Raw genomic sequence first — 13,755 nt, 5'->3', positions numbered from 1 at the left:
GGGCCCAGAATGTAATACACATTTAATTACTGTTACTTTATCCTGCAACCCTGGTTGTGGCAGTAGGGGGTGGAGGACTGGTGTGTCGGGAATGATACCCAGAGTCCCGTGTGAGTAGCTGGGGGACGAGGGGGGCAGTCGTTGGCCTTTCTAGTGCCACCCCCAGGAGGCACTGTGAGAGGCCTTTTGCTTATGGTGATACAAATTAACCACTTACGGAACACTTCCTATATAACAAACACTCTGCTAAGGGTTTGAAATTATCTCATTTAAACCTCACATTAACCATATAAGATGGGCTCTATAGACATTTTTATTATATGCATGAAGAAAAGAGAGATTAAGTCCATTTTCAAGGTCACATGGTTCTTGTTACCTCCTCTCCCTGCATCTCCGAACACTGTGGAAGAGACAGAAGTGAGGGACCATTTTTCCTAGTTTTATGGGAGGACTGAGGCCTTCCCAGGCAACTCAAGTGGTGAATCAGAGGCCAGAACTTGGAATCAGAAACCTGGGTTTGGACCTTGGCCAGTTAGTTCTGTGATCTGTCCCAGTGTCTCTCCTGCTGCAGTGATTTGGTCTCTACCCAGGAATAATGATAATACCTGCTTCCAGGGCACTTGTAGGGTTAAATCAACAGTATGTGAAGAAGCTTAGGAAACACTGAAGGCAGTTCTCAGGGCAGGGATGCCTCCTGGGCCCCAGTAATTAATAAACCAACAAACACCCTGAAGTGGAGAGGCCGAGGGGAGCGCAGAGGGCAGGTTCTCCCCACGCCCATCCTTGCTGTCAGAGGAGGGGGCAGCCTCCATGGCCGAGCAAGCTAGCAGGTGGTCCTCCTGGGACTGAGAGGTCTCTGCCTGCTCCTCCATCCCCTCTCTGTCTCCCCCTCTGGCCCCCGTGGTCTGGCCCTTTCTGCCCTTTCTCGGGGCCAAGCCCAGGTGTGGGATGGGACAAAACCAAGAAGCAGGTGAAATACGTACGTCATTCAAGCATTTGAATTTGTTCCGTGCCCCTGCCCCACTGACAACACCTCGGACCCTCATCCCTCTCTCTCCATCAGAATCTGCTCCCTGGAAAAACAGGACGTGAAAACCGTACACCCGAGGCACTTGCACCTGGCAGGGGGAGGGTACTGGAGATGTACTAGGTTTAGGGCACGGTGCATGGTGGTGAGCTCACATAGTCTCCCTAAATCCTCGCCATAATCCTCTGGTCGGTATTCCATCAGCTGCCTCCCACAAGATTTTAAAGTGTCGCCCCTGCTGGGAATATTAACATTTTCCAGCATCAAAGCTTGCAGCCCAGGGAATCAGCCAGTGGAGAGGAGGGATGCCCGTTGACATGATTATTTATTCTTAATTTTTGATACAAAGGTCCTCTGTGTCCCCTGCAGACCCATCCCTTAGGTGTTTGTGTCCTTGTCCTGCAGACCTGTGTAACCCCTGCTGTGCCTTTCTCAGCCTCTCCATCCTTTTCCTCCCCGCCCCACCTGGCCCCTGGGTCCCAGTCCCAGAAGCCAGTCTCCCTCCTTCTTCCTAGAACAGCCAGCCTACTGGGTTTCACATCGATCCATCCCATTGCATCCTGAGCGAGACTAATAGGTTCCCCTGGTCCCTCTCAGCCTTGGCCTCGGCAGGCAGACTCGCTGCAGGGCCAAGGGTCCCTCAGGAGAGGAGGGTCAGGGTGGAGGTGGAGGGGAAGCGGGGAGAGAGCAGCTTTTAACCCCTCTGGTGGCAGCTGCCTTTGGCAAATCCCTTAGTTCCATGAAACAGATAGAGGTGAGGAGAACGACAATTGGAAAATGCCAAACTGCACTGAAAAACTCTAATCTTCTTTATGTAACTAAACCACTTTTCCTCTTCTGCAGCTGCTTTCCGCTACCTAGAATAAAAAAAGGATCCTTTTCTGATTCATAAAGACTCTCTGGGCTGGAAAGACATCAACATTTTTGCAGTTCAACTTTCCGACCCCTGGTTTCATTCCCTCTACAACCATCCTCAAATGGGGCTTCAGTCTTTCCTTGACTACCTCCAGCAATGGGGAACTCACTCCCTCCTGATGCAGCCCACTGCCTCTTTAGACGCTTCCAACAGAGCTTCTTCCTTATGATAGCTAAGTGCGTCCCCCTGCGACTTCCATCCATTCATTATTTCTGGGGTTAGCCCTTGACTACAAGTCAAGAGCAAGTCTGTCTTATGACAGCCCTTCCCCTCTTCCTCAGACCAGGCACCCACTTCCTTCCATGGCTCCTCAAGTGACGTGGTGTCTGTTCCCACCTGGCAGGGCTGCTCCCCTGATCTGTTAGGATGCAGAGTCTCTCTCTTCCCCCAGCGGTCTGTGTTCAGTCCACCGGCAAGCACCGTGCGCCCTACCTCACAGTGGGGATGAGCCGAGGAGTTTGAAATAGGAGCCCTGCCCAGCACTGTGAAATAATTACAGTACATGTTATCTACCGTAATACATGCATATATGCATAAGCATATGCTATCAAATGTTTCATATGGCTTATAACCAAGGGCTGTATTCTGTGAATTGGATAATAAATCCTGTGTGAGTTGGGAGAAGAGAGAAGTGGGTGGGGGCTGGAGATCGGAGAGAGGGTTTGGGGGAGGAGATGGGGTGAAGGACCGTTGGGATGTGAGCGAGTGGGGGAGGGGGGATGGATGGAAGCCAGATTTGGGAGGTGCCTTCTGGGTGACAGACACTGTTCTGCTGACTTGCCATCCTCTGACTCCCCCTGTGAGGTGGTTATGACCCTTATCTCACAGATGAGGACATGGAGGGGCAGAGGGGCATAGAGAATGGCTCACACTAGCTAACCTACGGGCGGTACAGGAGCTGGGATTCACGGCCCACCTGGCGCTCTTTCTGTTACTTCAGGTGCAGTGCAGCCTGGGAAAGGGAGTGACTGGGTAGGAGATCCTGGGGGCGGTTGCGGACCTCCCAGGGACTCGCTGCCCTTCTCCCCTGCCCTCCCCTGGGCCTTCCCTGCCCCCCAGCAAACAGTGTTGGATGAGAAGGGGAAGGGATACTGCTTCCTTGTTTAAAGGGCAGCAGAGCACCCCAAGGGGCAGGGGGTGGGGTGGGGCATGTGGGCATCGATTAGAGCAGGGTCCCCAGTTTCCCTGACACGTTGGGGCTCTTTTACCCGGGAGCTCAGTGCACCTGCCAGCTTTAAAGGGATGAAGGGTCCCTGGGCTGCCTTTGCCAGGCTGCTCCATGCTGTGTGTAATTGTACTGTCACTCCCCAGGCTTTTGTCTTCTCCCACTGAATTTCATTGCCCATCTCAAGGACCCCAGGGGATTTGGCCCCTCCCCCCGTCAGGCTCCAGAGATTCTCCCTGCTGCATTCCAGACCCTATGCGGGTTCGCACCCACCACTCCCCCGTTACTCATACCTCCAGCTGCTGCCTTAGAGCATGCCCTGGCAGATCTTTCCTTGAGCCAAGGAGATGGCCAAGGCTTCGGCAGCTCCGGCTCTGTGGCCTCCCCGACCTCCTTGTCCTTTGGATCGGGTGCTCAGACCTTTGTCCAAGTGGGATTTTGCTTTTCCCATCATCTCTGAGAAGATGTGACTATTCTCTCCATTTTACAGATAGGACACAGTGGAGCTGCCCCATAGGAAACCAGATTTTCAGGCCGCCAAACGAAATAGGGATATCATTTGGGTTGTTTTTTTAAAAATTTTTATTGGAGTATAGTTGATTTACAATGTTGGGTTAGTTTCAGGTGTACGGCAAAGTGAATCAGTTATACATATATCCACTCTTTTTTTAGATTCTTTTCCCATATAGGCCATTACAGAGTATTGAGTAGAGTTCCCTGTGCTATACGGCAGGTCCTTATTAGTTGTCTATTTTATATATGGTAGTGGGGATATGATTTGAACTTTGCTATAGACTTAGCTACAGGTTCCTGGCCTCTAAGCTCCTGAGGGCAGGGTCTGTACCTAATCTAACTTCTCTGCTGGTGTCCTATTGGCCGGGTGCCGGGCCCTTAGGACAGTGAGTGCTGGATGAACAGATGTGTACCTTCCTCCCTCTTCCTTCTGCCTCACTGAGTCACCATTCCTGACCTTTGGGTTCTTGTGGGGATGCGTAGACACAAAAGAAGTAACACTGATAGTATGCATGCCAGTTCCAAGTGTGCTTTCACATAAGATCACAGTGAGTTCTCACCTGTTATGCCCATTTTACAGATGAAGAGTGGAGCCTTGAAGAGGTTAGATGGTTCTCAAGGTCACACAGCCAGCGAGGGTTGACCCTGAGCTTGAATCCAGATCTTCTGCATCTGGGTTGGCAGGAAGTGCCCTGGCAGCATCAGCGCCACTCTGGATGGAAGCCGGTGGTGAGGGGCTGGGAGGGGCACCGATAGCAACAGGGGGTCTGTACAAGCCTCTCTCGAGGCCTGTTTGGGAAGGAAGGAAAGGCCAACCCGATGCTGGGCTTGCACGGCCTGGGTTTCTGAAGCCTCTTTGTGAATAGCAGGCCCTCCGGGGGCTCCCTGCTCCCTGACGCAGCCTCCAGCTCCTGGGACCACCTTCTCAGGACCTTGGGGATGGGAGTTAGGGGTTGACCCCACCTTCCGGAACTCCACTCTCCATCATGCCAGGCCCGTGGGCTCTACCCTGCTCCCTTTTCCTTGTTAACACGGCACACCAAGGCTTCCCCGCCAAAGCCCAGAGACGCGTGTCTCCAGGCCTCCCTGGGTTCTGTGCCTGATGCTTCCTGCTGCATTTTATCCTAAGAGGCAGTCTGTCTCAGGGGAAGAGGGTTGGATGGAAACGAGAAAATGGGGATTCTGGTCCCAGCTGTGTTCCTGGGCACATCCTGTCGTCTCTCTACAAAATGAGGGAGGTGCTAGGAATGCTCTTCAGATGCCCCCCATCTTACCTTTTGGTTCTCAAGGGTCAGGAGGGGGCGTGACCTGAACAGAGAGGGTCATATCCATGACATCTCCGCATTTAATATTCCCTTAACCAGTACAGACACCAGAGCACTGGGATCTTTGGTTAGAAAGCAACCCTTCCCGGGCCATCCTCAGTGTGTGCAGACTGTGTCTGGGAGAGTTATTCCTCTCCTGCCTCCTGTTCGCCTCTGTGCTGTGGGATTCGAATACTTTATAGGATCCTTGGGAGGACTTAAATGAGATGAGCCATTAAAATGTTTAGCCCATTACCTGGAACACAATAAGAATTCAATAAATGTTACTCTTATCATTGATTGGCTTTTGAGAGCAAATGCCTGTAGGTCTCTTTCCATTGGAATTGAGACTGCTGTCTTCTCAGGAGACCTCCCACCCAACCACACACCCTCCTCCTGGCCTGCGTTTTCAGAGACAAAGCAGGATTAAGACCTTTGTGTCTCGGTGACATCCTTCTGGAATCCCTCCTCCCATATATGCTAGATGGCAAATAGCGAGGGAAGGGGAGAGTCTTTAGCGCACAATCCCAGTTTTCTGTTTTGTTCTGGTCCCACATGATTGCCTGTTGGAATGCAATTCAAGACCTGTTCTTTCATAATCATAATAATACCTTGTCTCAGTGCAGCCATGGTGCTCTGAGGAGTTCAAAGGCTTTCGCTAGACCTGTTTTCTGGGCCTTGTGATCTTGAGGGAATTGCTCCCCGACTTCCACCATGGAAATAAAGGCTGGATGTAACATTTATGAGGGTTCACCATGTGCAAGGTTCTGGCCTAAGCACTTGGTGTGTTACTTCATTTAATCTTCTCCACAGCCCTGAGCTCTGGCCGCTGATATTACAGGCACACCTCGCTTTATTGCGCTTCGCAGATACCGCTTTTTTACACATTGAAGGTCTGTGGCAACCCTGCCTCAAGCAAGTCTATCGGTGCCATTTTTCCAACAACATTTGCTCACTACGTGTCTGTGTCACATTTTGAAAATTCTCACCATATTTCAAACTTTTTCATTATCATTATATTTGTTATGTGATCGGTGATCTTTGATGATACTCTTGCAAAAAGATTACGACCCACTGAGGGCTCAGATGATGGTTAGCCTTTTTAAGCAATAAAATATTTTTAAATTAAGGTATGTACATTGCTTTTTTTAGACATAATGTTATTGCACATTTAAGAGACTACAGTATAGTGTAAACATAACTTTTATATGCACCGGGAAACCCAAAAATTCTTGTGACTCGCTTTATGGCGGTGGCGTGGAACCAAACATGCAGTATCTCCGAGGTCTGCCTGTATTCTCATTTCTCAGGTGAGCAGCTGAGGTCAAGAGACCCAGCCACATGAGGTCACCCAGTGAGCAAGTGGCCAAGTTAGGGAAGGAAACCCAGGCCTGGTGGTCTCTGAGCACAGGTCTTGGCTGCTGAGCAACGCCGCCCCCAGGGCCGTGGGAAGGAGTGGGGGTTCTCTTGTCCGACTCAAGGGAGCCTCACGCTCTGCTTTCAAAGAGCATTCCCCAGGGAGTCGGGGGAGGCCCTGGGCGCTGAGGAGGGTTCTTTTCATTTGAGATGGGGTGACAGGACGCCCCAGAGGTTAAGAGACTCGCTCAGGTTAGGGTGTGGCTGCTTAGCCAACAGGGGGCAGACCCGCGACCCTGACTCCCGCCCGAGTCTTCGCTTGTCCTGCTTTGGCTCCCGTGTCTCCCGAGGCAGCGCCGTGGACCCTCAGGGGCTTTGTCCTCTCTTCCCCTGCAGGCCTTTTAAACCTCGAGAAGCTGCTCCGGCAATTCCTGATCTCCAAGGACACGCTCTCGGTCCGGATGCTGGATGACACTAGGGACCCCACCCCGCTCCTCAAGGAGATCCGGGACGACAAGACAGCCACCATCATCATCCATGCCAACGCCTCCATGTCCCACACCATCCTCCTGAAGGTGGGCGCTGGGCCGGGCGGGTGCCGCTGGGCGCCGAGCAGTCCTCCCCCTCCCCCTCCTTCTGAGCTGGCACTCTGCTCGCTTCTTGCCTTGGGCATCCATCCTCCTGGGCCGAGGCCGAAGGAGCCCGGGGCTGGACTCCTGACCCTGACAAGCCTCTGTGTGCTTCAGTTCCAATGGGCGGCTCCCGAGAGCTGAAAGGAGAAAGCAGGGTGATGGCAATGCCGTAGAAACATGGAACTCATGGTGCAACAGGGCAACCACCAGCTGAAACACTGGCCAAGCCTAGACCTGCCAGGGGCTCTGTGGTCCAGGGGTTCCTAGGAGGGGCTAGGGTGGGGGGGGGTGGACCACTTGGGCACTTGGGACAGAGGCTATTTGCCAAAAGGAGTAGAAGCATCTCCATATTTTGACAACCAGGGCAGTCACATCCGTGTGTATTACTGAATCTCGGGCATGTGTGTAATCCTTACACGTGTACTACAGTTCACCAAGTGCTGTCATGTAATTTCTCAGTGTAATCCTCTCCATGACCACGTGAGGTGGGTGTGATATCTTCCCTCGGCAGATGAAGAAACTGAGACTCTGCGAGATGAGCAGCTTTGTCCAACCCCTGGCCCTGTAAGGAGCAGAGCGAAGCTGGCATTGGTTCCCTTAACAGCAAATCAGCCCATTTCTTCTACCCCCCCGGGACACAGAGGGGCAGGGTGCTAGCCCCTGAATCAACATACACACATGGAAATGGAGAGAGAGAGAGAGAGAGAGAGAGAGAGAAGTCAATGCCTGGGGGTCCACTCTGGACAAACAGCTGCAAAGCTGCAAACTGCTGGCATCCTTGGAATCACTGGCTCCACTTCCTGGGCTGGTGGTTCAGCTAGGCAAGCAGCCCCAGAAAGAGTAGACCCTGCTTCCAGGCTCCGCCATGGCTCTGGCAGCTCCCCCAGCCTCTCCAGGCACATTGGCCTCTTCTAATGCCATTTTAATTGCACATTTAAGCGCAACCTGCCATCTTCCAGTGGGGGAGTGAGGTTCCTCATTAACCTCTGCCGAGCCATGAGGAGGCCGGCAGACACGCGATGATTCTCTCTTCCTCTCCTTCCCTCGCTGTCTCCTAACCTCCCCACCCCAGCTAGTTTTGTCTCAGAATTAATAAGACATTAGAATGAGTTCTCTGAGTACTGCGGGCTGTCCCTTCAGCCTGTTGCTATAGTAATTTTCCACAGCTCCAAACCCACGTCTGTCTGTGTTGGTATACCCAACTCACAGACACACTCAAACACAGAATTTTTCTCTTTCTCTTTCTTCTCTTATGTCTGGAACTATGATCGAGGAAGTCATCAAAGACAGAAAAGCTCCTCTAAATTTCAGGGCACGAGAGATAGAGGCTGAGGAGTCCTCAGGAAGGTGGGGAGTAGGGAGTGAGATAGATTTCCCTCAGTCCCCTTGCCAGGGGCGGGTCGGAACCTACGGTAGCTGGTTCCTACCTGGACGGGCCCCCGGTGGAAGTCTTTTAGGCTCAGCCCTTGCCCAGGAATATTTCATCGCTCCCAGCATATGCAGTTGCCTCCCCCCTCTTCTTAATATGTGTATTTCATTGTTGAAATTTAGGAAAGTACAGAAAAGCACACAGAAAAAAATAAACATCATTCACAATTCCATCACCCAGAGAGAACCACTATTAAATTTTGATGTCTAGCCTTTCTGCCTTTACAGACACATTTTTTCCTTTTCCAAAATTATTATCACACTGCACACACTCTTTGGAAAACTGTTTTTTTTTTCCACTTAATAATATGCCATGCATTTTTCTCATGTCATTGCATATTTTTCTACAAATATTTTAATGGCTGCATCATTTCCTATCACATGGATGTACCATAATTTATTTAACCATCCTTTATTGTTGGAGATACAGGTTGTTTTCAATCTTTGCTATAATAAATAATGCTGGGATGCACATCTTTGTACATAAATCTTTATGCAAATTCATGAATATTTTCTGAGCATAAATTTCTAAGAGTGGAATTACTGAGTTAAAGGTATGCATGCTTTTCAGGATTTTGATATGATTTGCCAGATTGCCTTTTAGAAAGGCTGTAAGGATTTACACTCCCACCAACAGCACATAGGTGTCTTATAGCACCCTTGCCAATAGTGGGTATTTTCATTATAAACGCCTTTAATTTTTTTTATGGCTGTGCATTTGAAGGAAATTCCCTTGTAATGATCATTATTAGCAAATGGTTCTGCTGGGTGCAGGCTTTCCTGAGGCCCCCTGTCAGACTCAGCCCTTGTGACCTTGGAACCAAATCCATCAGTGACCAGCGAGGTTTCGGGAAACCTTGTTCCCATTTGAATTCCTAGCAGCCCCGGCAGGCCGGCCCTGCATCCGTCCTGGACTCAGTCCGCATGTTTCCCTGGAGCTCCAGACTCCTCTTTCGTGGGGCTACAACCCGGCCTTGAGGGGCCTCAGGGAGGATGAGCTCAGTGTGGGAAGCAGTGTGGTCAGAGGCTGTACGGAGCTTCTGGGAGTCTCGGTGTGCACTCCTGAGCCTGGCCCCAGAACTAGGCAGCACCCCGCTGCCTCTTGATTTCAGGAGGATTTTCAGAGTAATCCCCTACTTTATTGAGCGGCTGTTCTGGCAACGAACTCCATGTTTACCCAGAATTCAGGTCTTAAAAACCAAGGATCTCTTGTCTCTTATTTTTAGGACAGCAGATTTCACAAAGTGGGTTTTAACCATCTGACGGTGCCCTCTCCCAGCCCCATGCCCCCAGCCCATCCCTGTAACCCGGGGACTCTCGCTGGCCTAGGCAGTGGTGAGAGGCAAGGGCATTAGTATACGGACAGCAGTGGGGGAGGGAAGGGATGGAGGTGAGCATCGTGCCCCACCATCTTCTTGGAAGCGGAGGAGGCAATGTAGCTTTGCTGGAGGAAGGAGGAACCTCCCGTCAGGGTCCTTGGGCTCTATCAGGACCCCCCGTGTAATCTTGCCCCAGGCATTTGTTTCCCATTGGAATGGCAGTGATATAATTACCCTGGCCTATCCTTCAAGGAGCCTGTGAAGGTTCCTGTGAGAATGCTCACAAAGTTATTGGAGTTCCTTGGGGGATCAACACGATGTAAGGGGAAAATTTAATCATCCCTGGCCTTGTTTTTTCCCCCCATGCACCTCAGTAGTCATGACAAAAACGGTTTCCCAGGGGCCCAGGGCTGTGGGCTACATGATGCAGATCTAACCGACTGTCAGGAGGGATGAGGGCCCTGGGGAGAGCTGGGCTCATTATTTCCGTGATCTCCTTGTCGGCGTCTACAGCACCTGTCACACTCCAAGCCAGGCACGCCGACAGGGAAGGTTGCTTAGGGGTATTTATGATGGCTACGAAGGTCAGACAAAAAGAGGCCCTTCTGAAGTCACAGCTCTCAACCGTGGGCTGAGCCTTGCTGATGCACTGTGACCAAGGGCACGTCACAGGCAACTTGCTCCTCACTACTACTAAAGGACCAAAGTTTGCAAATGATTCGCCTGTTTCCAACATTACTGCAGATTCAGGAATACACTTATGAGTCTCGCTCACTCTCATCCCACTAGGGGTGGAGTTAATTTGGGAATTGCCTACAACCCACAGACTCTCTCCTATCTATGCCTCGGCCCCTAAGAGAAGTGTGTCAGTAGTTCCATCAATATCATAGCCCTCCAAGGGGAGTATTAGGCTGCCTGGCTTTAATTTCATCTTTTCCATTTATGAGACGTGTGATCTTCTGGACAAGTTGCACAGCCTTGGGTGCTTCGGTTTCCTCAGCTGTCAAATGTGGGTGGTGAAGGAGTAATAGTGCCTACCTCATCAGGTTAACCCAAGTAAAATGCTTTCTAGTGCTTGGTGCAGACTGAACAGTGAGTGAGTGTTAGCCATTGGTATTGTTAATGGTTGTGGGGATAATGATTATAGTCTGTTTTATTATTTGTTTCATTTCCCATAAGGTCACTTTGGTTTCCAGAATACCCAGTTATATCCATGGGAATGTGTTTTACCTGAGAATATCAGCTACTAGGAGTGTCACTGCAGGGGTGGGGAGTGGGGTAGAGGGGGAGGGACCCTACTCTAGAGGCCAGGGTTTCTGTACTCCATCCTCCAAGGTCGAGGGCAATGTAAGAAACAATCAGTCAAGATGGTCTGCTCTGCTGGTGCTGAAGGGTAGTGGACCAGACCAGGGGCGGACACTTGGAGCCCTCCCTGCTCATGCATTTCCAGCGGGTTTTTATTTTCCTCTCTAATCTCCTTCTCTTCCCTTTGCAGGCAGCGGAACTGGGGATGGTGTCAGCCTATTACACATACATCTTCACTAATCTGGTAAGACATTTTCACAGCTCACCTCCTTGGCATAGAGAGTATCATTAATTAGGGTCCGTGGGGTGTGACGGAATGAAGCCCGGGAGATGGGAAGTAGGGAAAATGGAACAGAGGAGCAGAAGCCAGCCAGAGAGGCAGGGCATCTGAGAAACATGGAAACCCAGGAGCCACTGGGATTCTCATCCCAGCAATTCTTAGCCTGGAGAGAATGGAAATTTGGGGAATCTAATGCCTCCATTCAGATGCCACCAGCAACATAGCACTGAGCCCTCTGATGGATGCTCTCCTCTATAGGTCCAGTTACTGGCCTGCAGTCCAGTCTCTACACAGCCAGACCCTTATGCTGGCTGGCTCAGAAGTAGGAAAGCTAGAGCACAAAAAGTATGCGTGTCCTATGTACAAAGGTGTTATAACTGGATACACCTCCAGAGGCCATTCTTGCCAAATCCCCTTGTTTTGCAGCTGAGAAGACAGTTCTGTAGAAATTTTATTGAGTCAGGTTGGAGCACTATTTTTGCCATGTACCAACTTTGTACCCTTCAACAAGCACTGAGCTTTGGTTTCCTTATCTGTAAAATGGGCATAAGGACAGCTACATTATGGAGTTGCCGTCATTTCGAAATGATGTAATTTAATCTGCGTGTAAATATTTTGAAATTGTAAAACATTAAGAGATGTGAAAGGTTGTTGTGAAGTATAGACACACTCAATTAGAGAGTAGAAAGAACCTCAGAGAACAGGTTTAAAAAAATTATAACTTTTTGTTTTGAGATTATTATAGATTATTATTATTATAGGTATTATAGATTACAGGAAGCTGCAAGGATAATACAGAGAGGTACCATGTACCTTTAACCCATTTTTCTCTAATGGTTACATCTTACATTATTACAGTAAATATCAAAACCAGGATATCAAAATATCAAAGCTATTAAGACGTGTGTAGATGTGTGTAACTCCTACGGCAATCAGGATTACAAAACTATTTCATTACCACAAAGATCTCCCTCAAGCTACCATTTTATAGTCACACCCACTTCCCTTCTTCCCACCATCCCTAACCTCTAGCAACTGCTGATCTGTTCTCTATTTCTGAATTTCCTAATTTTATATAAATGGAATCATGAGTAAATGACCTTTGAGGTTACCCTTTTTCACTCAGAGTACTGCCTTCAAGATCCATCAGAGGTGTTGCATAAATCAATAGTTTGCCCTTTATTATTGCCGAGTCGTATTTCTTGGTGTGGATGTACCAGTTTGCTTAACTATCCACCTATGGAGAGACGTAGTTTCCAGTTTTTGGCTATTACAGATAGAGCTGTTATAAACAGTCATTCAGAGAAGAGGTTTAATTATTTTATGCCCTTATTTATTTTATAAATGCGCGAGATATCCAGATCATTTAAGTAGCCCCTTCATCCAGACGTGCTTTGATGTAACAGGAGCTGGGCCAGGCATTCGGAATTAAAATGGGAATAAGAAACCAAACTGGCCCAGGAAAAAACTATTGCAAGGTACCTGTCCTATTGCATAGTGACAAATTCTATGAGACGTGTACACAAAATGCTTTAGACCCTAGAGCAGGGGTCACTTGCTCTAGCTGGAGCAGGCAGGGAATGCTTCACAGAAGGGGCCTTTAAGCTACACCCTGAAAGATAGGTAGGCTTTTTCCTAGACAAGCAAAGAAGGGAAGAACATTCGGGGATGAGGAACAGCATATTCACATACCTGGAGATTTGAGTGACTTCAAACTTATGCACTGCTCCAGGAATGGGTGTGCCAGTTAATAATTATTCATTTGTCTATTTGTAGCCATTCATGAAAGTAACCTACTTAAAAGATGTAAGGCAGGTATCAATGCAAGATCCTTGATGTGTTTAGGGAGCAGAATTCAACCTCACCGTTATGACTCTTGAATCTTAAAATGGAAAAGGTTACCTAGAAGTTAAGCCTTTCTTGGCCAACACAGGTGGTAGGGTAACCTAGGTGATTGTGCAGTGTCCATTCCGGGATTTAGGGACCAGGTCTCCTGAAATGTCCTGCGAGGCTGAGGAGATGGCTGCCCAAAGAGACAGGCTGGGATTCTGTGGTCCCTGTTCTTTTCCAGCTGGAGTGTCGTAAGCAGCCCTTTCTTGGGGCTGCTGTGGAATTGTTCTGCCTGCAGCATCCTACAGGCCTTTGCTCTCAGTGTTGAAAGGCCCCTCGAAGAATCCAGCATAGCTGCTTTTCTGGTGTAGGGACTCCCTCCACGGCAGGCTTGCCCCACCACAAACCTGCCGGTTCCACTGTTGGAATTTTTCCACTGAAGTCTAGCATACATACAGAAGGCCACACAAATCATGTGTGCACTGCTGAATGAACATTCTCCAAGTGAGCACACCTGTGTCAGCAGCACCCTGATCCAGAAATAGCCCATTGCTAGAGCCCCAGAAGTCCCCCTCACGCCCCCTCCCAGTCTCTAGCCCTCGAAATGTAAAGCACAAGGAACTTCTTTGTTTGCTTATTTATTTTTTCCTGTCTAACACTGCTGCTGTAAATCACAGCAT

General features: G+C 49.5%; 1 protein-coding gene across 1 annotated transcript in view; it reads left to right on the top strand.

Moving 5' to 3' along the window:
* Window positions 1-13,755, top strand: part of GRIK4 (glutamate ionotropic receptor kainate type subunit 4) — a 208,170-nt gene that overhangs the window by 56,535 nt on the left and 137,880 nt on the right. The window contains exons 5-6 of the mRNA XM_059929277.1: window positions 6,678-6,856; window positions 11,156-11,209. Coding sequence (XP_059785260.1) covers window positions 6,678-6,856; window positions 11,156-11,209 — 233 coding nt within the window. The remainder of the gene's footprint in view (window positions 1-6,677; window positions 6,857-11,155; window positions 11,210-13,755) is intronic.

Source organism: Balaenoptera ricei, chromosome 8 (genome assembly GCF_028023285.1).
Source record: "Balaenoptera ricei isolate mBalRic1 chromosome 8, mBalRic1.hap2, whole genome shotgun sequence".
NCBI lineage: Eukaryota > Metazoa > Chordata > Mammalia > Artiodactyla > Balaenopteridae > Balaenoptera > Balaenoptera ricei.
Note: the sequence above shows the minus strand (reverse complement) of the source record. Positions and strands in the feature narration are given on the sequence as shown.